Source organism: Ipomoea nil, unplaced genomic scaffold, assembly GCF_001879475.1.
Source record: "Ipomoea nil cultivar Tokyo-kokei standard unplaced genomic scaffold, Asagao_1.1 scaffold1034, whole genome shotgun sequence".
NCBI classification, from domain to species: Eukaryota; Viridiplantae; Streptophyta; class Magnoliopsida; order Solanales; family Convolvulaceae; genus Ipomoea; species Ipomoea nil.
Genome location: NW_017617462.1, coordinates 1,624,280 through 1,651,143, shown reverse-complemented (window position 1 = coordinate 1,651,143; position 26,864 = coordinate 1,624,280). Strand labels below are relative to the sequence as shown.

The window sequence follows — 26,864 nt, the reverse complement described above, 5'->3', positions numbered from 1 at the left end:
TCTGCTGCTATTAAGTTTCTTGTAGCTCTGTTTGTTGTGCCTGCTACCTGATCTCTGCCTGTACATACCTATCAAAACCAGCTTACAGAATCCATGAAAATAAAATTCCCCAATATTCAATCATCTTGTCCATCATTTAAGAACAAAACAGAACCTTAATTCTTTTCCTGTTTAACCAAAACAGTCTTTGTTTTCTTAACATCTTTACTAGATGAAAATTGATCAAGTAGATTTCTTTTTGATGACACTGCATCCAGTGGTTCAGAATGTTCGTCCAGCTTTTGCTTCTTAGGTTGAGTAGGATTGAGACTGCTTGCCTCATCACCCGATTCAGACTCCTATTTTAAATAAGAAAAAAAAAAATTAGTTAGACCATGAAGTAGTTAGTTTATTGAATCAAGTGACCATTACTTAAATACTTACATCAGACTCAGCACCTGGATCATCTTCATTAAGCATCTTTGATAGCTGATCTTGATCATCACTTAAACAGGGACAATAATGATCAACTAAGTCTGAATCGTATGCTATTCCAACCACAGGTATAGCTATTGCTCGGTTCTTGAAGTGATCATTCTTAACAGAAATCTTGAACACCATAGCCTTATTACGGACCTCTTCCATACCAGTTGGGAGAGGAGACCCATCCTGAAAAAAAAGGTTTTTAAATACAAACACTTTCATTAAAAAAAATCCTTAACAAAATGGTATAGTAAGCTGAATTTGTTTTTTCTCAAAAAAATACCATTGAGTATTTGCTCCTTAGATCGAATGCAGTCTTTCCAACTACCTCGCAGCCCTCGTCCCATAAAAGAAAAGGAGCATCAGTGGTCTTATCACCTACCCTAACAATGAGCCTGTATCTTAAGTTTCCCTCTTGCCAGATTGTGCCACATGTTAGGCATTGCAGAGACCCATTTTTCAAGTGCAGCTTCCTAAAGCAGCCATCACTTCTGCATGAATGGTAGTACCAATTGGTAGTACTCTCCACAGCAACAATCCTTCCAGGAACCCAGTAGTAGTCTTCCTGTTAGTACAAATTGAATACAATTGATAAGTTAGGATTAAAAAAAAAATAGAATGTTAAGGTTAAAGTAAGTTACATTGTACCTCTGCTCTTTCATAAAGATCCTTGATAGTAGTTACTATCATAGGAGACTTTGAACTCTCTGCACCATTGCCATAAGACTTGTGAGACACAGTTTGTACGCTTATAGGTGGCCTGTTATCAACTTTCAAACTGCAAAGTTAAGAATTAAAAGTAAGTCATCATTGATCTAGGAAATGTGATTACAGATAGAAATTATGTGGAATTACCTGTCTTTGAATTCCTGAAATTCCTTGCAAGGGTGATTAAACCATAATTGTGTAGCGTTGTAGGAGCTTGAAATTCTGAATTCATCTACAAATTATAAACAGAAACTTGATTAAAAATAATCAACGTAGATGTTAAAGAATAAGATATCATGCACTTACTATCCACTTTCTTTGCTCGACAAAGTTGGAGTAAAACAATCAAAGGACCTTCAACATGAGTCTTGAAATAATGCATGGCCGTATCAACATGATGATCCCACACAGTACACTTAAGACGATTGCCCCTAAAAGTTAGATAAAATAGATTGTAAGTAGATAAAATATATTGTACTGCATAACTTTATATTGAGTTGATTGTGTAATGTTATTTTGCTTATAGAATATTTCATTTGACTGCAGGTGTAACTACCCTACACATCAAAGTGAAATAATTGATGCATTAAATAGTGGCCTGATATGTATTTTAACATGTTCAAGTTAAGTTTTTAAATTTTTTTAAATCTGTTTAATTAAACTAATACAGTGAGAAATTAACAAAAGTAGATTGGATGTTAAAGATATTTCAAACACAACTGATTGGTCTGTACTACACATGCACAAGGCTTACAATGTGATTCAAAAAATCATCCAGCAGTATAGGGGGCGTTTGGTTCAGGTTATATAACATAACCAAGGGAATGTGACATTCCAAAGCTCAGATTCCTATGTTTGGTTCATATTATCTGAGGGAATCTAACATTCCCAAGGAATGTCACATTCCCTCCACATAGGATTTTGAAGGGAATGTGATTCCCTTCAATTTCTTAGGTTATGTAAGATAACCTTGGTTATGTTAGAGATATTATAATGTGTATAAAAGATAACCCTAAACCAAACATGATTATATAACATACCCCAATTTTAACCAAACACAGGAATCTAAGATTCCCAGTAATCTAACATTCCCAGCAATCTAACATTCCCTGCAATCTAACATTCCCTAAGGTAATCTGACATTCCGTGAACCAAACGACCCCATAGAAAGAATCTGTTAAAGATAACTTTTTTTTTTTAGTAATATTTGTTTTACTTGAATTACTTCATATACACAGTTTACTTTAGTATGAATTTCTTCTAATTTATATATCCTACTATAATCACAGTTTGAATACATACAAGCTTGGTTTGAGATGCAGAAATAAAGATTGGCAGATCAAAAACATTGGTTCATGAAGGAAGAATACATATATGGAAAAGGTAACTTTCAAAAATTGATTGTATGGTTTAGGGTCTATGTTTAATGTATAGGTGAGAAAAAGATTTAATAAATGTGCCATTAAGCATATTTAATTTAGCAGATTAATATGTCCATTTTATAAGAAGATTATAATTAGGGAAATAGAGCAGATTTCATGCAGTTTTATATGGACATTTTATACATACATAAATTTAGAAAAGTAAGCACACTTACTGGTCATCTTCTATGAGAAAATCCACCAGTTTGGAGGGATATCCAACTATAAGAATCTCTTTTGGAGTGTAGTACTCCACCACTATACCAATCACATCTAAAACGAAAATAGAACAATTAAAAAAGAACAAAGTACAATGAAAACATAGGATATATGATATATAATATAGAGAAAAGAAGTAATAGAAATCATACCAATGAGTTGCTTTTCAGATACATTGCCACTCATTAAGTCAATATAAGACTTAAGCCGAAACATTAGTAAGGGAAAACCCTTGCGCCTGTGTCTCTCAACAGTAGTTTCATGACTAAATCTAATCATGTAGATGTGATCAGTAGTTTTGTACGGGTAGTAGTGAGATATAACTGCAAAATCTTTGATTGCATAAACCTTCCCTTCTTTTAAAAGTTTAGAAAACTTTTCCACACAGTCTTTAGGGATGTCCCCATGAATATATGTACCCTATCAAGCAAGAACATATATTTGACTAACAATTTATACATTTTTATTTGCAGTTGAAATAGAAACAGAACTTACCTCAGTGTCATGAAAGACACATTCCTGACTCTTGATGCTATCCGAATTGTTGCGACCTTCGGGTACCGTATAGGTACAAATCAACCGTAGCCTTATAGTTTTTTTTGTAAGTAGATAATTTGATGTCTTTACCTAGAATAAAAACGGGAGCCATTTGCAGATTTTCAGAAATTTGAAAGCCATAAAGAAAGATGAATGAAGCAGGTAGATTGAAGGGGAGAATAATGGTAGACAAATATCAAATTAGTACCAAGTATTTATAGAGGCTTCTTGAGAAGATTCAAATCAGCCATGGTTTATCGTTTGCCTCCCAAAGATGAGTGCACATGGGAAGAACAAACGACACCTGGGAAAATATAATTACCTGAACTATATCTATGTTGTTTCCATTGTATGTAGTTCGTAATTGTATGTATTTGTATTTGTATCATATTGTATATCTCAATAGTTGTTCCTTTATAATGATTTGAATTAAATTGTTGGCAGTCGCATTTATATGAAAGGCGACTGAACAGATTCCCAGATAATTGGGACTCTAAAAAAGGGATTGTAATCATAGCTTTAATCTTCAATTAAAAGACAAACACATTTCAGTTTATATATTAGATTTTTCTATTTGTCTATTAGCGAAATAAATCCAAAACGACATAGTTTAGATTGAGCGGGAAAATGAAGCCATTTGATTGGCTGAAATCTTATGGCTTTAATATATAGTAGGATTGACACTTTTGGAACCGATTGCCCGCCTGAAATCTTTGTTAATTTGTTTTGAAATATAAGATGATCCCTTCAGCACTATTGTTGACGCATTTGCCATAGAATCTTAGTGTTGAATAATGAACCTTTCTTGCGAACTGGAAGAACACATTTTTAGAGTTTTTTTTTTTTTTTTTTTTTTTTTGGCTGAAATGTTAACATATTGGAAAAGTTAGAATGTTCTTCGAAGTTTTTATATTAAAAAAAGCACAAAAAATGAAAGAATATCATTGACTGATGGTAATGATCGTTACTTTTTTGTTTGGAAAATTGAAGATGATTGATGGTGACGCTCTTATAAGATCAAGCTCAACAATTGAGTCTTTGTTTTTGTTTTGTTTTTTTTTTTTGTTTGAAATACTAAAGATGAGTGATGGACAATTGAGTTTTTTAGAATTTTGCCGCTCTAACAAGGAAAGAGGTGAAGGAGAGAGGATGGGAACAAAAGTGAAAATGATAATATGATTTACAATTGCCAATCATTTTGGTGCTCGTGCACGAAATGTACACCAACTAACTCAATTATTTTTTAATACTGGTAGGGAATACCCCGACCGACATGCTTTCGTCTTCTGTTCTTATTTGTGCAGGTTGCAAGTCGGATTTCGTTAGAAGAACCCGGTCGGTTCCCGACCGGGCGTTACCCGACCGGCGTCCTTCAACCCCGATCGATAGCCCTTAGGCAAGAGAGTCAAGAAGAGACGCGTGGCAGCACTACGCGTTGACAGGCAGGGCTTCGGGGAGGAGGACACGTGGTTGCTACGTGGGTGGCATGCCGAACGGCTGGATTTATGTCTCCGGCCCGGCGGCTATAAATACGCGCAATAGCAACAGTGTGAAAGACTTTTGGACGATCGATAGGCTATTCTCAGAGCATCCCGACCGCAGTCAGTCGGCCCTCGAAATAGCCATTGTAGATTGTACTTAGGAACTTCACCTTGATCAATAAAAGTGTTTTACTTGCTTTAATTGGTCTTATATTATTTTATTCACCGCTCACGTGGGAATTAACACTATCATTTTGGCGCCGTCTGTGGGGACCCGTGCAAGTAAGCTATTGTTTGACGAGCACTCGTCCTTTCTCTTTCATCATGTATCCATTTGCATACAATCTCTTCGGTGGCGATCAAGCGGATGCGGCGAGCTCATCCGATCATCAGTCGACCCAATATCAAGGTCAGACAGTCGACCTTAACCTCAATCTCTCACCGCCCCATCCAGCAGCTCAGTAACCGGCCGCCCAACAGCCGGTCAACTATATTCAACCGGGATATCCCACACCCGGTCAGCAACTCCCATACCCCGGGCAATATCCCTACCCGGTCCCGCCTCCACCATACGGATATTGGCCCGGTCAACCGATGTACTACACACCACCGGCCGGATATCCCCCCTACACGCCTGCGTACACGGCTCCAGCCGCCACCCCTCCGATCTACCCGACTGCACAAGTAGAGCCGGAGCATCAGCCCACTTCCCGGGCTCGACGCTCGGCTCGTTCGCGGTTGGGGTCGCAGGGTGCCGAGGCCATGGAGGTAGCACGGCAGGCTCAACAGGTGCAGCCTGAGGTTCAAGCCCAACAGGAGGACCCCGAAGAAGTCAACCGGGCAGTAGCGTTTGAGCGCCTTCGACCGACCATGCGGCAGCGACTGGGACCGCAGGACCCGAGCCGGCGCTCAGGAGATGTACCGATGCAGGAAGCCAGTCAGGAGGCTTCATCCGGGCATAGTGGGTCGAGATCGCACCAACGACGACGCGCCCGGGAGACGACCCACGCCCAGGCGGTCGAGCTTAACGAGACCCGAAGATTGCTCCATGATCTCCAGGCAGAATTCGCTCGGTTTCGGAACGAGCAAGCAGTGAGGCCCCCGGTCGACCAATCAGCCTCTCTTTTGAGGACACCTTTCACGGCAGAGATTATGGCCCAGCCATACCCGCTCGATCTACAAGTCCCGGGGAATAAAGGTTATGACGGCCGTACGGACCCTGAGGTCCATGTCAATGATTACTACGGCAACATGATGATGATGGGCGTATCAGACGCCGTGATGTGTAGGGCTTTCTACTCCACGCTTTCCGGTCGGGCGGTGGAGTGGTTCCGAACGTTGCAGCTGGGCTCTATTTCTGATTTTCCTACCTTGGTATGAAGTTTGTGCGGAAGTTTATTACTTCCAAGATAGTGCGGAAGCCCTACATGTACCTGGAAAAGGCCAAGCAGCTTGAAGGGGAGAGCTTGACCGATTTCCTGGTCAACTGGAAGGCCGCGGTTGGGGAGGTTGAACCGATGGATGACGCCACCGCCACCCATATGCTCCATATTTCTCTTCGGGCGGGTTATCTTTACCAAGATTTCATCCTCCATCCCCCGGCCACTTACGAAGAAGCCCTTCGAAGGGTGACGGATTACGCTAACGCCGGAGAAGCGAATGCCGTCAAACGATCGCAAGAGGTAGGGAGTTCATCCCGTAAGCCAGCCATCCGGGCGGAACAGCGGTTGGGTGATGACCATCCCCGATCCCGCACCAGGCCAGGCGAGTTTACGACCTTGAACCGATCAGCCGCGGAAGCTATGCAGTACGCCCAATCTTGCAACCTCATCCGACTCCCTCATCCCGGACAAGATGGACCGGACAAATCTAAGCATTGCGCTTACCACCGGTGTGCCGGACATGACACAGAAGAGTGCACGCACATACGCCAGCTCTTGGAGGATTTGTTAAGCATTGGAAAGCTGGATAAGTGTGTGGGGAAGAGAGAAGAAACGAAGAAGAATACTGATCGGAGGGATCATCGACGTTCTCATCACCACTTTGATCGCTCCGATCGTGATGAACGTTCAGATCGGTCTGGTCATGATCGCAGGGATGATCGCAGGGATGACCGCCGAGATGACCGTCGGGACCCCGACCCTCCATCTAGCAGCCGACTGGCAAGCAAGCCGACCATCCACGTTATTTTTGGTGGATTGGATGACGCTTCCCGACCGAGGGAGAACTGCCCGGTCGCGATTGTGGACTCCTGTGAAACCGGGAAAAGGCAAAAGATGGAGCCCATAACCTTCACCTTGGAGGACCAGCCCAACAGCGGTGATCACGGCATGGAAGCTCTTGTGGTCAACATTGACGTGAACGGGACCGATGTCCAGAGGGTTATGGTGGACACCGGGAGCAGAGTCAACGTCCTTTATTTGGACGTGTTTGAGAAACTTGGACTCGACAAGAGAGAGCTGATTCCGATCGGTGTACCATTGTCGGGATATACTGGGGCTCTTGTTCGCCCCGAAGGAAAGATCGTGCTCCCGGTCGAGATCGGCACCCCGCCGAAATCAGTCAAGACCGAGATGGAGTTTGTTGTGGTGAACTTGCACTGTGTCCACAACATCATCTTGGGCCGACTAGCGATAATGAAGATCGGTGGGATAATTTCCATGCCCCACCTATGCATGAAACTCCCCACCCCCAATGGGGTCGGTGTGGTTCGCGGAGATGTTCAATCCGCGCGGAAGTGTTACACCCGGGCTGTGAACAAGCGTGATACTGGCACCTCCTCCCGGGTGAACACGATCATCAAGGAGGCTACCGGTGACCAGAAGGAGCAACCCGAGCCTTCCGAGGAAATCGAAGAAGTTCCCCTGTCCGAGGACCGACCGAACAGGAAGATCAAGATTGGTCGGGCCCTTACCCTCGAGCTCCGAGCGAAAGTCTTGGCAATTCTCCGGGAGTTTGCTGATATCTTTGCGTGGGGGCCCGAAGACATGCCTGGGATCGATCGAACGGTCGTTTGTCACAAGCTGTCCGTCGATCGCGCAGCTAAGCCGGTCGTTCAGAAGACTCGGCATTTATCTTCCGATCGCCGCGAGTTCGTTAGAGAGGAGGTCAAGAAGATGGCGGCGATCGAGCACATCCGACCGGTGATCTATCCCGAGTGGGTGGCAAATATTGTTCTTGTTCCTAAGCCCCCAGCTTGGAGGATGTGCATAGACTTCACCGACCTCAACAAGGTCTGTCCGCTCGACCCATATTCGCTCCCGAGCATTCACCAAATGGTCGATGAGACAGCCGGGGCCGAGTTAATGAGCTTCATGGATGCTTTCAAGGGTCATCATCAAATAATGATGCACCATGAAGATAAGAGCAAAACAGCCTTCGTGACCCCGGACGGGCTGTATTGTTACTGAGTGATGCCGTTCGGCCTCCGCAACGCAGGAGCGACCTATCAGAGAATGGTCAATATGCTCTTCGCTGATCTGTTAGGCCGAACGATGGAAGCCTACATTGACGATATGCTGGTCAAGAGTCGGGACCGATCCGACCACACTCGGGACCTCCGGGAATGCTTTCAGATCATGAAGAGGTACCAATTGCGTTTGAACCTGACCAAGTGCACATTTGCGGTTCAAACCGGGAAGTTCCTAGGCTATATGATGACCAGGAGGGGGATCGAGACCAACCCGGCCAAGGTTAAGGTAATTCTGGACATGCAACCACCTACCACCGTTTGGGAGGTCCAGCAATTAACCGGTCGGTTGGCAACGTTAAGCCGATTTCTCTCCAAGTTAGCCGAGCGTGCTCTACCATTCTTCAAGGTATTGCGCAAGGTAAACGGATTCGTCTGGGATGACGAGTGCCGAGCGGCTTTCGACGAGCTGAAGGAGTATCTTGTGTCACCAATTGTGTTGTCGAAGCCAGAGCTCGGAGAAGATCTAGAAGTGTACCTCGCCGTATCCGATCGAGCAGTAAGCGCAGTATTGTGCCGAACCGATCTGGAAGGGATCCAGCGACCGGTGTACTATGTAAGCCACGCGCTACATGGTCCCGAGCTCCGGTATTCCCGGCTAGAGAAGGTCGTCTATGCGTTGTATATTGCGCGAAGAAGTTAGCTCCCTACTTTCAAGGTCGAGTCATTCGTGTGCTGACCGATCAGCCGATCGGTCCAGTCCTCCGCACTGCCTCATCATCCGGTCGCCTAGTCAAGTGGGCGTTAATGCTGACCCAATATGCGATCGAGTACCGACCAAGACCAGCCATCAAAGGTCAAGCCCTTGCAGATTTCTTGGTCGAATGCATCTCATTAGCGACAACGGCCGCCAATTTGTGATCCAATATTTCCAGAACCTCCTTGCCACGATCGGGACAGCACACATCCGGTCGTCGGTGGCTTACCCCCAGGGAAATGGACAAGTAGAAAACGCCAATCGGACAATCCTGGAAGGTCTGAAAAAGAAGCTACACTCGGCTGGTCGAAGTTGGGCCGAGGAGTTACCATATGTTCTATGGACTTATCGGACGACCCCGAGGGAAGCAACTTTGGAGACGCCCTTTGCCCTTGTCTATGGGGCCGAAGCACGACTCCCGATCGAGGCATGGATCCCGACCGCCCGAGAACGAACCTACAACGCCGAAGAGAATGAACACTCGATGGTCGTAGATCTTGACGGTGTCGAAGAAAAGAGAGAGCTAGCTGCTCGGCATATGGCCGAGTACCAGAAGCGGGTGAAGAGTACGAAGGATGTCAGGGTTAACCCTCGGTACTTTCAGGTCGGGGATTACGTCCTACGCTAACGGGAAGCCAGTCAACCTTTGGAAGGAGGAAAACTAGCTCAAAACTGGGAAGGGTCGTATGTCATCACCGCTGTGGTACGGCCGGGAACCTACCGACTGGAGACGACGACCGGTAGGCAGATCGAGGGCACTTGGAATTCCGAGCACCTCGTTTTATTCAGGCATTAGCTTTTTTTGTTGTAGTTATTGATGAAGTGGGGGCTCAACTTGCGAGTGGACCCTGTTCAAATGTTTGTAGATTATTGTAGATTACTTGCTGTAAATGTTTTCGACCGTCTGCGAACGGAATTTTCAATGTAAATACGATTGGTGATTGCTCGACCGTTTACATACGGCGGCCCGATCGGTTTTTTCTCTTATCATGAAGTAGGTCGCACTCGGAATCTACCCGATCGAGCCTCGGCGACAACAATGAAGAGGGGCATTCCGCCCCACACACCTCTCTCTCGATTTTGATCGATAGGGGTGCAAAGGTAATCGGCTCTAATAGCCGACTACCTAATTGGCTCTGATAGCCATCTAACGAATTGGCTCTAATAGCCATCAGTCGGGCGAATCTATCGACCGACCAATACACTCATCTTCGGCGGACACTCGGGTCACGCTGCCGATTGGGAAAGCAAGAGTACAGCGAAATTTCCCGATCCGTCCAACTTCTATCCATTGTTACACTCACTTGTGCCTTTAGCGCACAATAATGTGGGGGTAGGATGATGGAAGTGTAAGGCCAATCAATCGGGAACAACCCGAGCAACAAGGCCAAAATCTTTTTCAAATTGTCGACAAGGCCGTATGGTCGGGACAATCCCGAACGGACAGGCCAAAGACTTCGACGTTTGGCCGAGAAACAAACGACCAGGCCATCAGGCCAAAGGGTCGGTTAGTGCACGACCGGTGTACAAGCAAATTAAAATTAAACGCATAAAAATTAAACGACGACCAAGATAAGATGGACAAAAATTGATTTCATTAAGTTGTTCAAAGATGCCCGGTACAAAAGCGGGACCGGGCTCCCGATCAAGTTCATCTAAACAAAATGAAGAAGAAAGCCTAGCTACTTCTTCGCGGCGACATCGCTCGACTCGGCCACATCCTCTTTGGGGTCGAACGGCGGCGGGCCGGGGTCGGCAACTTCGGCTGGAAGAGTCGTTAAGACCAGCTCAAGATCTTCATCCTCAAGGGCCTCTCGCATGTAGGCCTAGGTCTTTTCACGCATCTTCCGCTGTCCAGATTTAAACCCCCAGCAGCCGAACGCCCAAATTAGCGCCTCCCCGACCATAGTTCCTCGGACCGCTTTGAAGAACTTTGTCCCGGACGCTTCGTCCCGGAAGAGGAACTGCGCCAAGTCCCCAAGGTTGGCCAGTCGGGCCTTTAGCGTCTTTGCTTCCCCAAGAGCCTCCTTGGCCGCCTTTTCGGCCACCTCCTGAGCTCCCTTCGTGGCTCGGACCGCTTTCTCGGCCGCATCCCGTTCCTCCTTGACCTTCTTTAGCTCGGTCCGGAGGTCGGTGTTATCTTTTTGTCGCTGCTCGGCGACCTTTTTCAGAGCGTCAGCTTCGTTGGCCAACAACGCTCGGCGCTGAAGAAGCTGGGTCGCTCAGGAGATCTGCAAAACAGCAAGACGCTCGGGATTAGCCCGAGCGGAGGAACTTGTATAACTATATGAATATGAGATATCCTTACCTCGGCCAGGTCGTGGCCAATTTTCTCGGCCACTTGGGTCGGGGTGAGTTTGCTCAAATCCTCCTTGATCGGCCCGGCATTGCCGATCCGTGTGAGGACGGATGCGTCGCCCTTAAGGACCTCGACTGGGGGGCTCAGGCTGTGCTGCTCTCTCCGGCACTTCAGTGCGCCACTCTCTGTGACCCCCTTCTCGGGCACCTTTTCTCTGCCTTTGGGGGCAGTCACCCGGGTGACGAGGACATCCGAGGCGTCGACCACATAGCCTTCGGCTGTGGTGACGGTTGTTGATGCGCCTTTTGCCCTGGCGGTCGGGACTTGTTTATCCCCGGCCGGCTTGCTCTTGACCTTTTTCTTCCCGAGCACGATCTTAGCTATGGGTGCTCGGGGTGCCTCATCATCTTCGAATCCTGCCATTTCTGCAAACAAAGAAGAAGACAGTTAGATCGGGAATATGGGGTGATCGGGAAGTTAGGGTCGGGGACGATCAGTTAATATTAGACCTTCATCTGCTGTCTCGACCCGAACGGTTGCCCTTGCTATTGTCACCCCCATCGGCATGGGTAGGTACTTCTCAGTCAGGTCGTATTGCGGCGGGGGCAGTCGGCCTTCCTCATACCGCTCGGCCGTGCAGAAGATTCTGTATTCGTAAATCTCGCTCGATATCTTCGCAACGGCGTCCCGGAGAGCTTGAGTCTCGACCAGCATCACTTGATTTCTATAGTGGGTGCTCCACACCCTCTCAACCGGGAGGATCTAGGGTCATACTTGACCGAGAAAATCCTATTCTTCCACCCCAGGTTGTTCCCGGGCAGGCTCTCGGTCGAGCATAAGTCCGCCCTGGACTGAGTCATCAGGAACCCGCCTCCATACTTGGCCGAGAGAACCTTCACCTGATAGATGAAGTTGAAGAGCTCCATCGTGCAAGCCACTTCGTGCCGGGAGCAAATCTGGGGGAAGCAGGCAATAATCCTGTGGGCATTCGGGCAGATCTGGGCCGGGACGACCTGGTAGTAGCCCAAAAATGCCGTCAAGAGGGCCGGGAAGGGGAAACTGATTGGGGCCATCAGGGAGTCAAAATGCATCTCGATCCATTTTCCCTGATGGCGGTCTATTATATTCCCGAGCTGCCGGCTTGTGTTGAACTCCACCCGACCATTGAGCCTTGTAGCGATTTTGACCACTTCGCCTTTCGTTAGCGTGCTCATCTGCTGCTCTACGCTATCCCTGTTCAGGAATGCGAATCCATCGACAGCCGGTGCGGCCGGTACGGCCAGGTCCTCTTCGACCGGTTCCGGTGTGTTTTCCCGATCAGTCGTTTGAGGTGCGGCCTGAGGATAATCCCCAATTATCCGAGTCGGCGTTTCCCGAGCGCTGCCCGACGGGGAACCTTGTTCGCTCGTCGTCGTCTGGCCGCTCATGCTGCTCGAGCTGGTTGACCCCTCCGAGCTCAAAGACTTTTGTTGCTCGGGGATTCTGCGCGGTCGTTGATGACCTCCGGCGAAGACGCTTCGATATCTATCTCTTCGCTTATTTGCTCGACCGCATCGTCGTAATCTGCGACCGAAGCGTTCTGACTATCTGAATCCGACATTAGGTCTACCTAAAGGCCGGTCGGGATTATGTTAGGGCTCGGGGTATCCGGGTCGAGGTCAGCTAAGGCCTATATTTGGCTATAACCAAAAATGTAAAGCAAAAAATTAAAAGGCTGGGAAGTAGAGAACTTACCGAGTGAAGATGCTTAGGAGGAAAAGCTGGATGTTGGTTGTGCCGATCGCTGTTCTGAGTAGCTCACTTGGGATGCTTTGGATGTCCGATCGACTCAGGATGCTTGGTAAAAGTTCAAATGAACTCTAGGAAGGCCTATTTATAGGAGAGCATTTAGGCGGGAAACGATCCACTTGCCTGACGTGACCGTTCCAGACTCCGAGGCGACCGTTGCGCTCGCAGAGGCGTGCAGAGGTCGACACGTGGCGCACGGAACGACAGCTGTCCGGTCGGTTCGGCGGCGGACGTTTGGACTTCTTCATCCCGTCCCATTTTTTCGCTGGCGGTCAAAAAGGCCTGGGCTGGGGGACTTTTGGAAGGAGTACCCCGACCGACATGCTTCCGTCTTCTGTTCTTATTTGTGCAGGTTGCAGGTCCGATTTCCTTAGAAGAACCCGGTCGGTTCTAGATCGGGCGTTGCCCGACCGGCGTCCTTCAACCCCGATCGATAGCCTTAGGCAAGAGAGTCAAGAAGAGACGCGTGGCAGCACTACGCGTTGACAGGCAGGGCTTCGGGGAGGAGGACACGTGGTTGCTACATGGGTGGCATGCCGAACGGCCGAATTTATGTCTCTGGCCCCGCGGCTATAAATACCCGCAATAGCAACAGTGTGAAGGACTTTTGGACGATCGATAGGCTATTCTCAGAGCATCCCGACCGCAGTCAGTCGGCCCTCGAAATAGCCATTGTAGATTGTACTTAGGAACTTCACCTTGATCAATAAAAGTGTTTTACTTGCTTTAATTGGTCTTATATTATTTTATTCACCGCTCACGTGAGAATTAACACAATCAAATACGTAATGAAATTTACAAAAACTCTACTTTTGCAAGCACCCAAACCATCTCTCTCATTCACTCATTAAAAATCACACAAAAAAATTCATACAGTAATACTATTGAGTATTAGGAATGCTCTAACATGGCAATTGGTTGGAAGAAAGGAATTAGGGGGAAGAAATTGTAATTTGGTGGGAAAAGAATAAGGTGGGAATAAAGTAAGAATTCAAATTACGTTGTTTTGTATGGAGAAATAGAATTACTGAAATTGAGAAGGAAAGAAGTGGTATAAAGACTAAAATACCCTTGTGTAATAATAATAATAATAATAATAATAATAGTAATAATAATAGTAATAGTAATAGTAATAGTAATAGTAATAGTAATAGTAATAATAATAGTAATAATAATAATAATAATAATAATAATAATAATAATAATAATAGTAATAATAGTAATAATAATAGTAATAATAGTAATAATAGTAGTAATAATAGTAATAATAATAATAATAATAATAATAATAATAATAATAATAATAATAATGAATTGCAATTCATGGGGTACCTCATGAATTGCAATTCCCTCCAACCAAAGAATGTAATTGAAGCCTCCATTGAATTTCAATTTAACTACAACTAAATTACAGTGAACCAAACACTCCATAAAGTCCAGCCATGTTAATGTGTGGTGGTCCATGCGCCACGTTGTACATTCTTGGCAAATTTTACTGTGGATCATGGTCTAAAATGGTGCCGTGTCTTTTAATTAAAATAAACGACACCCGTTCCGTCTAATTACTTTTGTTTGTATGATTTATTCAGTTTCACTTTATATATATATATATATATATATATATATATATATATATATATATATATATATATATATATATATATATTATAGTTTCATTTTGTCACAACTAAAGTATCATTTTATTTTAACTACAATTTAATTTGACATTATATACTCAATATGTGAAACATGTTATTGAATTTCTTTTTATACACACTACAGTCTTATTACAACACTATTAAAGTATAATTCTAATTCAACTACAGTTTCATTAGATAATATACACTCAAATATGTGAAATTATTATTCCATTTTATTTTATGTACACGATAATTTTATTACAACACAATTAAAATATTATTTTGATATAATTACAGTTTCTTTTTTTTTTTTTTTGAAAGCCAAAAGAATCAGATTATATTAGCCACCAAGGGCTGAATAAAAGCAGGAGGTACATCCCTCCAAACAGAACGGCCAGCTACTGCAGATATGTGTTTAGATAAGGAATGAGCCACATGATTGGCCTCCCTATTCACAAAACTAACTAGTGTTCCAGGCATAGCATTAATTAAACGATTGCAAGACAATAAAATGAATCCAAAATAATTACGAAACGAACTGGCACACTTCAATCCTGAGACCAAAACCGATGAATCCGTGTAAAGTCTTCCACCTGAATACCCGTTGTCCTTCAACCAAGAGAGAGCCTCGCGTAGCGCCATAGCCTCCGCTAAAGGGGGATCATGCGGACACGATAAAGGGCCGTTGGCTGCCACCACATAGGAGGAGTCGTTATCCAATACAATAAAACCAAATGCAGCCGCATGATTAGTTCCGTGGAAACCGGCATCAACGTAGCATTGATACGGCGTAGGAACCTGAGATGTCGCAGTAGAAGGTGACGGTTGCAGCATAGTGTTTCCGCAGCAGGCTTGTTGACGCTGTCGCTCACAGTCGGTCCATGCAGTCCACGCAGCCGAGAATCGCCAAAGGAGGGAATACGGAGTCGGCATGCACCCATCCCACACCGCCGTATTTCTCGCTGTCCAAATCGCATGAAGAATACCGCAGATACGGCCTTGGGCATCTGCGCCAAACTGAGACGCACCACCGAGCCATTCTTCAGTCCACTGCAAGAAACTCCTGTTGGCAAAAGAGGGGATTTGAATCTGAGACATATGCCAAACAGTGACAGCAAACGGGCACGAACAAAATATATGCAAAAGACATTCTTCATAAAGGCCACACGATGGACAAATATTCAATAGATCCACCCTCCTAATTATCAAATTATCAAGCGAGGGCAGAATATTCAAGAGGGCTCGCCACAAAAACACTCTCCACTTGGGGGGAACCTGTAAACTCCAGATATTTTGCCATACAGGAGAGACTTGTGAGCTTATAAAACTCAACCTATGATAACCATTCTTGACCGAGTAACATCCCTTTAAATCCCCTTCCCAATACCACATATCATCATAATCCAAATTTACAGGTAGCTGAGAAATTAACATCACATCCCGTGGGTTAAACCCCTGGTGCAAGAGATCAACATTCCACCTCCCCGTATTGTCATCTATCAAGTCCGAGACTAGCAAAGACTGATTAGCAAAAACCTGATCAGATTCCACATATGGGTTATGGGCATCCGGTAGCCAGGGAATTGTCCATACCTTAGTCGATCTACCATTACCAATCCTGCGCATACACCCGGATTTTAGCAAATCCTGACTGGCCATAATGCTCCTCTACACATAACTTGGATTTCCCCCAATCACAGCCTCATAAAAAGACGTTGTCGGGAAATACCGTGCCTTAAAAACACGAGACATCAAAGAACAGGGATTGGTTAGTAGCCGCCAACCTTGCTTACCCAGTAAAGCCAAATTAAACTCATGTAATCGCTTGAACCCCATTCCTCCAAACTTCTTTGGTTTGCACATTTTATCCCAAGCTAGCCAGTGAATGCCAAGTTCATCACCAGTCCGCCCCCACCAATACCTGTTCATTAGTCTTTCCAGGGAAACACACAAAGAGGATGGGAGAAGGAAAATATTCATTGTATATGTTGGCATGGCTTGTGCCACACTCTTTAGAAGAACCTCCTTACCCGCTTTAGATAGCAATCTCTTATTCCAGGATCCAAACCTCTGCCTCAGCTTTTGCTCAACATAAGCAAAAACCGCCCTCCTATTCTTGCCCACCACAGAAGGTAATCCCAGATACTTCCCAAAATCTTCCGCCTGATCAACAGCTAAGGCCCCGGATACAAGTTCACGCATCTCAGCATGGGTATTGCGACTGAAAGATACATTTGACTTGTGGTAGTTGACAGCCTGACCAGAGTAGGACTCATAAACACTGAGACACCTCTTGACCTCCAATGTTTCCTGCAGATTGGCCTTAAAGAAGAGCAGACTATCATCTGCAAAAAACAAGTGTGAGATGGGTGGTGCCCCCCGAGCCACCCTACAACCATGAATAAGCCCCTTAGCCTGAGAATCCTGCAAAAGCAAAGATAATCCTTCTGCACAAATGATAAATAAGTACGGAGATAAGGGGTCCCCCTGACGTAACCCTCTCGATGGTACAATCTCTCCCGTAGGCTTTCCATTCACTAGCATTCTGTACCGAACCGTTTCAACACACAACATAATCAATTGCACCCACTTTGCATCAAACCCCAGTCGTAACAACATGTCTCTCACAAATGGCCACTACATTCTATCATACGCCTTAGCTATATCAAGCTTCAAGGCAGCCCATCCTACCTGTCCCAGTTGTTTCCTTCTCAAGTAGTGTCCAACCTCAGAGGCAATTAGAATATTGTCCGAGATCAACCTACCCGGAAGAAAGGCACTCTGTGATTCCTAGATAATACCTTCTAGTAAAGGTTTCATTCGATTTGCCACCATCTTTGCCATTACTTTATACAAAACATTGCATAAAGCAATCGGGCGTAAGTCAGACACACGCTCAGGGGCATTTTTTTTAGGAATCAAAACAATACTCGCATCATTCAAACAAATAGGGAAAGACGACTGTTCAAGACAATTAAGCACAAAGGAAGTAACATCCTTACCAATAATATCCCAAAAAGCCTGATAGAAGCCAGGGTTCATGTCGTCTGGGCCGGGGGATTTATCCTTACCCATGGAGAACAAAGCTTCACGTACCTCCTCTGGGTCAAACGGCCTCAAAAGATGTGAATTCTGGTCCTCGGTCACACGCGGCTGCAAAGTATCAACAGTGAAAAGCCCAGGAGACCCTCCAGATGTGAAAATCTGCGTATAATAATCAGAGACCAGCGACTCCAGCTCGTTACCCTCTTTCCAGTCCCCATTATCATCCTTCAGTTTCATAATAACATTCTTCTTCCTCCTGTGGGATGCATATTTATGAAAAAACTTGGTATTCCGATCTGCCCCCTGAAGCCAATGCTGCTTAGCACGCTGCCTCCAGAAAGCCTCCTCCTGGGTCAAAACAAGGTTTAAGCTATTATCCAACTGCGCAAACAGAGCCAATGAAGCTTGATCACGCCTACCCCGTAACTTCTCCATATCCTTCCTTATCTCACCAATTCGCTTGCCATACTTATGATGTTGGTCACCACCCCACGATTTCAGGCCCCTTCCACAGAAGTCAAATCTAGCCTGCAGATTAAAACCATGAGAAGCAGCCCATTCTCGCTCTACCACACCCCTGCACCCCTCATCCATAAACCATGCATTCTCAAAACGGAAACCACGAGACCTAGTAGTAGGAGTCAATCCATAAATATCCAGAAAGAGAGCCGAATGATCAGACGAATCAGTACGGATATTGTACAGTTTCGCCCTATCATAAGAGCCCAGCCAGTCCATACATGCCACCACCCTGTCCAACCGCTCCTCTACCCACTCCTCTGTACCCTTACCCCTTTCCCACGTAAACGGATACCCAATCATAGGAAGAGACAACAATCCACATTCCTCTAGAGCCTCATTGAAACCCTCAATCAAGCCACTCGGGTGCGGTAATCTTCCCCTCTTCTCCGACTGAGCCAACAAATCATTAAAATCACCCAAGACCACCCAGGGTAAGTCAGAAATCCCCTTAAGTGATCTTAAGAAATCCCATGATTCCCTCCTTCTACTTCTCTGTGCAAATCCATAGTAACAGGTGAGACGCCATTGCGGCTTCCCCGGGAGTGACACCACAAGATCAATATGGTTATCCGAGTATTTGATTAGGCTAGCATAGTTGTTGTTTGCCCATAAAAAACACAAACCACCTCTCCGGCCATCACTATCCACCTTAAAGCATCCCTCAAACCCCAACTTTACACGGAGTCTCTCAGCATGAGTCCCATCCACCATCGTCTCCATCAAGAACACAAAATCCGGCTTCCTTTTGGACACAAGGTCCTCAATTTCACGAACCGTCCGTGGATTGCCCAAGCCACGGCAGTTCCAGAATAGGGTACTCATTGAGAGAGGTGGGCCTGGTCCCCAGGTCCCACCAAACGAGAAGGATTTGTATCCAATTGCATATCGCTAACAACCTCCACCACACCACCATCCACACCCCTCCGACGTTTCGGATCCACCCGAACACCCATCTCCTCCCCCACCCCACTCGCCGAACCACCATCCGCCAACCCCCTCATCCCATTTCCCGCCACACTACGAGCAGCCCCACTGCCACCCGCCCCATCCGCTCCTACTGCCGAGACAGCCCCAACTACCCCATCCGTCCCAACAGCCGGCCGGCCAACAAATGGTGCCCCTCCAAAACCAATCTCCTTCCGCCGCTCCTGCCCTAGATGAAACCACTTTTCCCCCAATGCCTTAGCCGGACTTGTCGCACCCGCCTTCAAAGCCGGGCCGTATAAGTACTGCTCAGGTTTCAAAGGAGAGCGTCTCGCCTCAATACAAAACTTATCCGTATGGCCCAATTTACCACAAAAATAACAAAACATATGCAAGCGTTCGTATTTAAAATTCACCCATGCCCAAGAACCATCCCGGGGGATCATCTTCATGCGCTGTTTTAGCGGCATAGCGACATCATGCCTCACTCTCACCCTATAGAACGTAGCCCATGGCCTAGTGAAATTTCGGTCGTCTACCCGCAGGTAAACACCAACAAAGTCCCCAACCTTCTCCAAAACCTTCTCCGTACGATACCCAATCGGCAAATCGAACACCTGAACCCATAAATCAACAGAGTTTAGAATCACCTGAGTAGGATGTTCATCCCCAACTAGCGATTGACAGATTAACGTAGCATTCTCGTACGCCCAGGGACCCTCTTCCAACACTCGCCGTCTATCCGCTTCATCGAAGAAAGTAAACAGAAAGAGGTTAGGATGAACGTCAGCCACCTCAATGCCCATCAAGGGGCGCCATGCAGAGACAAGTACGCGTTTCATCATCTCGGACTTGAAGTTGCGATCGGTTAAAAGCCTGCCGACAACGGACCAGGTTTGTTGCACCGAAGTGTGGTCTATACCACCAGTTGGCTCATCTTCGAAACGGACACCGAGATCCTCCTCCTCCAGCGTGATGTCGGCTGCGCCGTCGACAATATGTTGTATATCCATGCGAGCATGCAGCGAAAAACAAAGCTACCAGATTAACGTAAGCTGTAATCTAGACGTGAACCGATCGATTGTGCGTTGAAACCCTAGAAATCAGGGTAGAAACTTGAGAGAAACCCTAGATGCCAGAGTAGAGAAAATCAGAATTTTCAGTATTTAATTATTAATTAAATTTATATAATTACAGTTTCATTTGATAATATATACTCAATATGTGGAACATGTTATTCAGTTTCATTTTATATATTGTAATTTTATTTTAACACAATCAAAGTATCATTTCACTCCAACTATAAACCCGGGATCAAGACTAGAAACTCAACAGCCGCTTGGCCATTCTGTTACCCAGTCATCTCGCCCTCTCCAGCGGCGATAACTAGAGAAACAAGCATCAAATTCTGTGGCAAATGCGACTGAACCAAAATCTCCGAAATCCATAGAAGAATATGAAGAGCCGAGGATATGATTCTTCAACAGACTGAGATAAAACCCCATGAACACCCAGGTAACACCAATTTCGTCTCCCTACTTTGAGAAAGCCGCTGTTGATTTTGTTGGCCAAGGTTTAATCAGCGATCAATCTGTTAAAACAAGTAAGAGAAAATATAAGAATTCTGACGCAGTTGTCAGGGCTACGAATTTCGAGAAATCTCTAAGGGGTAATATTGATCAAGACGTGGGTAGCGAATCCGTTGTTAAAGTCAGAGAGGGGAAGGGGCATGGGAGGAAAAGAAGCTCAAGGAAGAAGAAGGAGGAGAAAAATTGTTACACAGCTCTTAAAGAGACAGTGAAGAACAACGTTGTTGTTTCTCCGTATTTCGAGAAATATCTCCAGGGTAATATTAATGAAGACATGGGTTTGGAATCTGTTGCAAATGTTAGAGTGGGGAAGAAGCGTAAGAGGAAAAGAAGCTCAGAGGAGGAGGAGGTGAAAATTTGTGAGACACATGTGAATGAGAAAGTGAAGAACGTTGTTGTTTCTCCCTATTTCGAGAAACCTATCAAGGGGAATATTAATGAAGATATGGGTAGCGAAACTGTTGCAGATGTTAGAGAGGGAAAGGAGCATAAGAGGAAAAGAAGCTCAAGAAAGGAGAAGAAGAAAACTTGTGACACAGATATCATAGAGAATGTGAAGAATGTTGTTGTTTCTCCATATTTCAAGAAGCCTCTCAAGGGTAATATTAATGAAGATATGGGTAGTGGATCTGTTACAAATGTCAGGGAGGGGAGGGAGCATAAGTGTAAAAGAAGCTCTAGGAAGGAGAAATGTTGTGGCATTGATATTGTAGATAAAGTGAAGAGCGTTGTCGTGTCTCCAAATTTCAATAAATCTCTCAAGGGGGATGTTGATGAAGACATGGATAGAAAATATGTTGTTAATGTGAGAGTGGGGAAAGAGTGTAAGAGGAGAAGAAGCTCAAAGAAGAAAGAGGGCGAGGCACAAGTCACGGAGGTTACTTGTTCTCCATATTTTGAGAATGATGTACAGGAGAACACAGAGAATGTCTTTGTTGTGCCATTGAAACAGGTTGAACGGGAAGATAGAGGAAACGGACCTGTCAAAGAAGTTAGAATTCTTGATGTTAAGCCCAAGGATAATGGGGAAGTGGGGAAGAAAAAGAAGCATAAACGAACAGCAATGAAGGAAGTGCCAATTCAGTCTCCGTATTTTGAAAAAGCTGTTAGCTTTGATGAAATAAGTGGCATCGAGCCTTTGGTCTCTATGCAAGTCAGTGAGGTGAATAGTGTAGGCAAAAAAGAGAGGGGGAAACCGGTTAAGGAACAGAAACATGCGTGTGAAACAAAAATGAGTGAGTGTTATGGTGTTGACAATGTGAAAATTGGAGTTAAACACAATTCTCTTGCTCCAAATACTAATGCTAATAATTCTGATTGTAATAGTGACCCAGTCCAAAACAAAGGTGAAAAGGAGACAGCTGAAAGGGACATGGAATTGGAAGCAGGGGTCAACAATAGTATGGAGGCAAAACAACTGCATGGTCTTTCAGTTGATGAAGATGTTAGTTCTGTGGTTCAGAACAATGCTGACTTTTTCTCTCAATGCAAAATTGGGAACTCTTTGAAGGGAAAAAATGAGACTGAAGATGAAAATGATTTCCTGGAATCGTTACATCCTTCAGATTCTGATGAAGGGAATATGAAGGAGTGCAAAGTAAAAAGCAAAGTTACTGAGTTTTTTAGTGATCAAGAGCAAAAAGAACAATGCACAAAAAAGAGGGAAAAAAGAACAAGGGAGGAGATAAATTGTGGCAGGGCTGTCGAAGGGTCTGTGGAGAGAGTTGCTTCTCTGTATTTTGAACAATCACTTAAAGGTAGTATTGATGATGACAAGGAAAGTGAATCTGTTGTAACGGTTAAAAAGCAAAAGGAAAAGAAGTCAAAAAGAAGCTCAAGGAGGAGGGAGAGTGTTGCACTAGTCAATGTTAGTTCCTCTCCATGTTTAGAGAAGGGGTTTCCTGATAATATGAAATCCATAGAGGGTGGAGAAGAGGGAAAGGAAAAGAAACGAGAACAAAGCCCTAAGGACAACCAAACTCAAGTTGCAGTGAATCAAGCTTTCTATTATGATAGGAAAGCAGTTGACTGTAATGAAATTAGAGGCAATAAACCTGTGGTTTCTTTTCAAGTGACTGAGGTGGATGATGGAAAGAAAATGAAAAGGAGGAAAAGTGTACATGCAAGGCTAGAAGAAAGGAGTGATTGTAATGACATTGACAATAAACTAATTGGAGAAGAAGATTATATGGTTGCAACAAATATTGGTGCTAGTATTTGTGATTCTGAGAGAGATATAGTACATAATGAGAGTGAAAAGAAGCTCAGTGGAACGTGTGTCAATTTCCATTCTCCTAAGGTTGAGTTGGATGAGGGGATAGGGAATCATGTGAGAGCAGATGAAGAACATGGTGTTTCAGCTGTAGGAAATGTTACTTCTGTGCCTGTTGATTTTGAGGCTAGAGCTGTGGGTCAGAACATTGATGATTTTTTCTTTCAATTTGCATATAAAGGTGGAAGCTTTATGAAGTCAAAACATGGGGCTGAAAATAGTGAGAATTCCTCTCAGGGGATCAACAATGAAGATCAAAATGACAAGTTGGGTGAGGTTTCAAAACCTGCTTTACTCGTAAAAGATGTGACACATTCATTTGTTCGTTGCCAAGAAGGATCCTTCTATGCTGATGGTCAAGCTGCTTTGTCTGGGGATAAGAGGATTAAGAGAAAAATACGCAAAAATGTTAAAGTTGTTTCTCCTTATTTTGTGAATTCACAGGCTGGGGAAGTTGTAGAAAATGGAGGTCGGCATATCAAAATTAAAACTAAAAAATCTTCAAAGAAGCGCCTCCCCACAAAAAAACTTTCTCCCTACTTTAACAATTTAAAGCAAGAACAGGACAATGGAGTTACTGATTCCTTGGAGGGGAAAACAGATTCAACAAAGCCTAAAAAAGGCCCTGCAAAAACTAAAACTACAGTGTTAATCAAACCTGTTCTCTCTGCTGCTCAGAAGCGAGATGAAGCTTATCTAAGGAGGATGCCAGATAACAATTGGATACCGCCTCGTTCGCCTTATAATCTCCTTCAAGAAGATCATGTCCATGATCCATGGAGGGTGCTGGTGATTTGCATGCTTCTTAATCGCACAACTGGTTTGCAGGTAAATTGCTATATATCCTCCTATTCTTTTCACTGCTTGAAAAGATTTTCCATTTGAACTTCTGTCTAAAAGAGAAGTTGTGATTTTAACTTGAACACCTTTATTTTCTGTTCTTGTAACTTACCATCATTATAGGTGCTCCCAAAAGAATTCTTATAGAGATATCTAGTGAATGAGTCAACGAATCTGCTTTATTACTTACCACAAAAATAAAAATGTAGCCTGGATAGTATATTGTGGGAACTGTGAAGACTCTCTGCATGATATTCTCAGTTGGCCAACAATGGAAAACAGCATTTTGTTGTTGAAATTTGCTTGAGGTGTTAACCTTCTTTAAGCGGATGCTTTCTGCTGCATGTTTATCTTTGTATTTTGCTTTTAGTTGTGATACTTAGTTGACTCAAGCTAAAACATTTTTTTAAATGGTCCATAATCTTGTATTTGATGTCATCTTTCAACTTTCTTTTTGCAAGTCATTGTGCAAACTTTAAGTTTGTATTTCTTGTTAAGAATAAAGGAAAAAGAGAATGGAGAGAATGGGTGTGTATCTCGATTTCCAACACTAGGCTACGCTATTTAATAGAAAAGAGAATGTTTGCAAGAATATTCTCCAAGATCATATGAGAGTAATATCACAACAATCTCCAATACTCCTCAAGATGGGCCATAGATGTCTCTTATACCCATCTTATGTGCAATGGTATCAGACTTAAGACACTAACAAGGCCAGAAGTGCATCACCCAAGTGATTCTCAGACTTAAGAAAAGCAATATAAATGAAGCCATTATTCAACTTATCTTGTATGCAATGGCACCCCTCATGTTTGTGTGTGTGTGTTAGAGAGAGAGAGAGAGAGAGAGAGAGAGAGGTTAGGTGGAAGGGAAGTGAGTTAGAATATGGAGAGGGTTGAACTGAGTGATTTTACTGTTCTTATATAGTAAAAAGTGTACTACTATTTTTTAAAATTGAAAATTAGATTAAAAATCTTAAAATCTAGTTGCTGGTTACACAGTAAGTGTGGTCATGCTGGAATATTGAACTAGTATTAAATTGATGTCAATAATATGTGAGAAAGTGGAACTTTTTGTAGAAAAAAATTTACAGAATATTTAACTAGTAACTGTTGGTGTTTCCGCGCTATAACAGAAAGTGGACATAATTTTAGCTGCATCTCTGATTTAATGATCAGTGGCTGTCTCACTGCAAGGACATTTGCTATTACTAGATGTTATCAGGCGGGATGTGTATTTTCATCTCATTTCTTCAAACATGCTTTGCCTTTACATTGTGATTGACTTGACAATATCCCTATACATGTAATTAACAAGCATTTAATCCACTTATCATCAGTGTTGTAAAAATCGCGCCTAGGCGCCGGCTGACCGCCTAATGGTGGTTTAGCCTCTAGGCGGCCAGCCGACTAGGCCGCCTATGCGCTGCCTGCCTAGGTCGCCTAGTTGGTCGATTAGCTATTGTTCGATTTTTTTGTTTTTTAAATGGGTTATTTCACTTAAAATGACGTCGTTGTTAGCGAAATAACTTTAAATTGTTCAAACCCTAGATGTTTTTTAGGTTAATATTTAATGTTTTAGTATTAATTATTAAAGCATTAAATAGTTTATAATTATAAGTCTTTAAAAAAATATATATGGGCGCCTAGGTGCCCGAGGAGCGCCTGGCGATTTTTTCAACCATGCTTATCATATATTTATTGTGTAGATGCTGGTGGATTTTCAAGTTTTTATCTGTTACATAAATTGCTTTGACACTGATTTCACATGATGAACACACCAGAGAGTTCTTATTCGGACTTAACCTTGTTTGTATATACATGATGGCCGGATGTGAGTGCAAGCAATGGCTGATACTATTAAAGTTGATGTAGGCTGGGAGAGTCATATCGACTCTATTCACGTTGTGTCCACACGCAAAAACTGCTACAGAAATTGCTGCCGAGGATATTGAGAAAGTGATACAACCTTTAGGCTTGCATAAGAAGAGGGCAGTTATGATCAAGCGTTTCTCTCTGGAATATTTGGGAGATGGTTGGACTCATGTGACACAGCTGCATGGTGTTGGCAAGTATGTTCAACCACCGCCCCCCCCCCCCCCCCCCCACGCCCTCTTCGAGAACTAATCTGTGGATTTCGTTTTGATTGCTAAGGTATGCAGCTGATGCTTATGCAATATTTTGTACCGGCAAATGGGATCGTGTAAGGCCAACAGATCACATGCTAAATAAATACTGGGGCTTTCTCACTGAACTTCATGCAAATGAGGTAACTTGACATAGCAGCATTATTGAATCATTGGCATTGACAATGTACAGGTAAACTTATGGAGTATAATTTAACAGCAAAGAGTCAGTGCCTTGAAGGAATTTGCAAGGGGCTTTATATGTGATGATTTTGCAATCTTTCAAGTGAATGTTTTGTACTCCCCTTGTTTCCCTAATTGGGCAAAAATAAAGTTAATACCCAATTTAGTCATCAATTATGGTTTTTCTTGATTTAGTTCTAAATGTATTTTTGTGCTTAATTCAATCTTGGACTTTGATGGTTTTACCTATATGAGTTTTGATTGTTAGAATCGAGGACTAAATTGAGAAAAATCACTCTAGTCGAAATTTAAATTGGATAAAACCACTTTAGTCAATGATTAAATTGGGTAAAATCACTATAGTCGATGACTAAATTGAGTATTAACATGGAAAATTACTAAGCTATCTTAACAGAAGACTCAATTAGGTAAAATGATTGAAATACAGTACTTAATTAAGCACAAAAAAATGTTTATGATTAAATCGAGAAAAATCACTAGTCAATGACTGAATTGGATAAAATCATTATAGTCAAGGATTAAATCTATACTATATATAAAAACAGAATCCTGAAATTTTAACTTCCCGCCCAATTTCTAAAAAATCTCTCTTCCCAATAAAATATATTGATTTCTACTTTCT

General features: G+C 43.8%; 3 protein-coding genes across 3 annotated transcripts; 1 reads left to right on the top strand and 2 right to left on the bottom strand.

Moving 5' to 3' along the window:
• Nucleotides 1–15,051: 15,051 nt before the first annotated feature.
• On the bottom strand, nt 15,052–16,380 carry LOC109180755. The gene has a single exon (XM_019330466.1). It carries the CDS (start codon nt 16,378–16,380, stop codon nt 15,052–15,054), a length of 1,329 nt encoding a protein of 442 aa, XP_019186011.1.
• A 2,726-nt stretch (nt 16,381–19,106) lies between these two features.
• LOC109180754 lies at nt 19,107–20,225 on the bottom strand. Its single transcript, XM_019330465.1, has one exon. It carries the CDS (start codon nt 20,223–20,225, stop codon nt 19,107–19,109), a length of 1,119 nt encoding a protein of 372 aa, XP_019186010.1.
• A 490-nt stretch (nt 20,226–20,715) lies between these two features.
• Nucleotides 20,716–26,340, top strand: LOC109180753. The gene is made up of 5 exons (XM_019330464.1): nt 20,716–22,250; nt 23,178–23,901; nt 25,788–25,984; nt 26,067–26,181; nt 26,232–26,340. The coding sequence occupies exons 1-5, from the start codon at nt 20,716–20,718 to the stop codon at nt 26,253–26,255; spliced, it is 2,595 nt and encodes an 864-aa protein (XP_019186009.1). The 3' UTR covers nt 26,256–26,340.
• Nucleotides 26,341–26,864: the final 524 nt, after the last annotated feature.

What these genes read in the sequence shown, in the direction of transcription:
- LOC109180755 (XM_019330466.1), bottom strand. Translation starts at nt 16,380, where the DNA reads ATGGCCAGTCAGGATTTGCTAAAATCCGGGTGTATGCGCAGGATTGGT.
- LOC109180754 (XM_019330465.1), bottom strand. Translation starts at nt 20,225, where the DNA reads ATGGATATACAACATATTGTCGACGGCGCAGCCGACATCACGCTGGAG.
- LOC109180753 (XM_019330464.1), top strand. Translation starts at nt 20,716, where the DNA reads ATGAACACCCAGGTAACACCAATTTCGTCTCCCTACTTTGAGAAAGCC. An exon ending in TCAGTTGATGAAGATGTTAG is followed by an intron (nt 22,251 to 23,177) that starts TTCTGTGGTTCA and finishes AGGAAATGTTAC; the next exon opens with TTCTGTGCCTGTTGATTTTG. An exon ending in ATCGCACAACTGGTTTGCAG is followed by an intron (nt 23,902 to 25,787) that starts GTAAATTGCTAT and finishes AAGTTGATGTAG; the next exon opens with GCTGGGAGAGTCATATCGAC.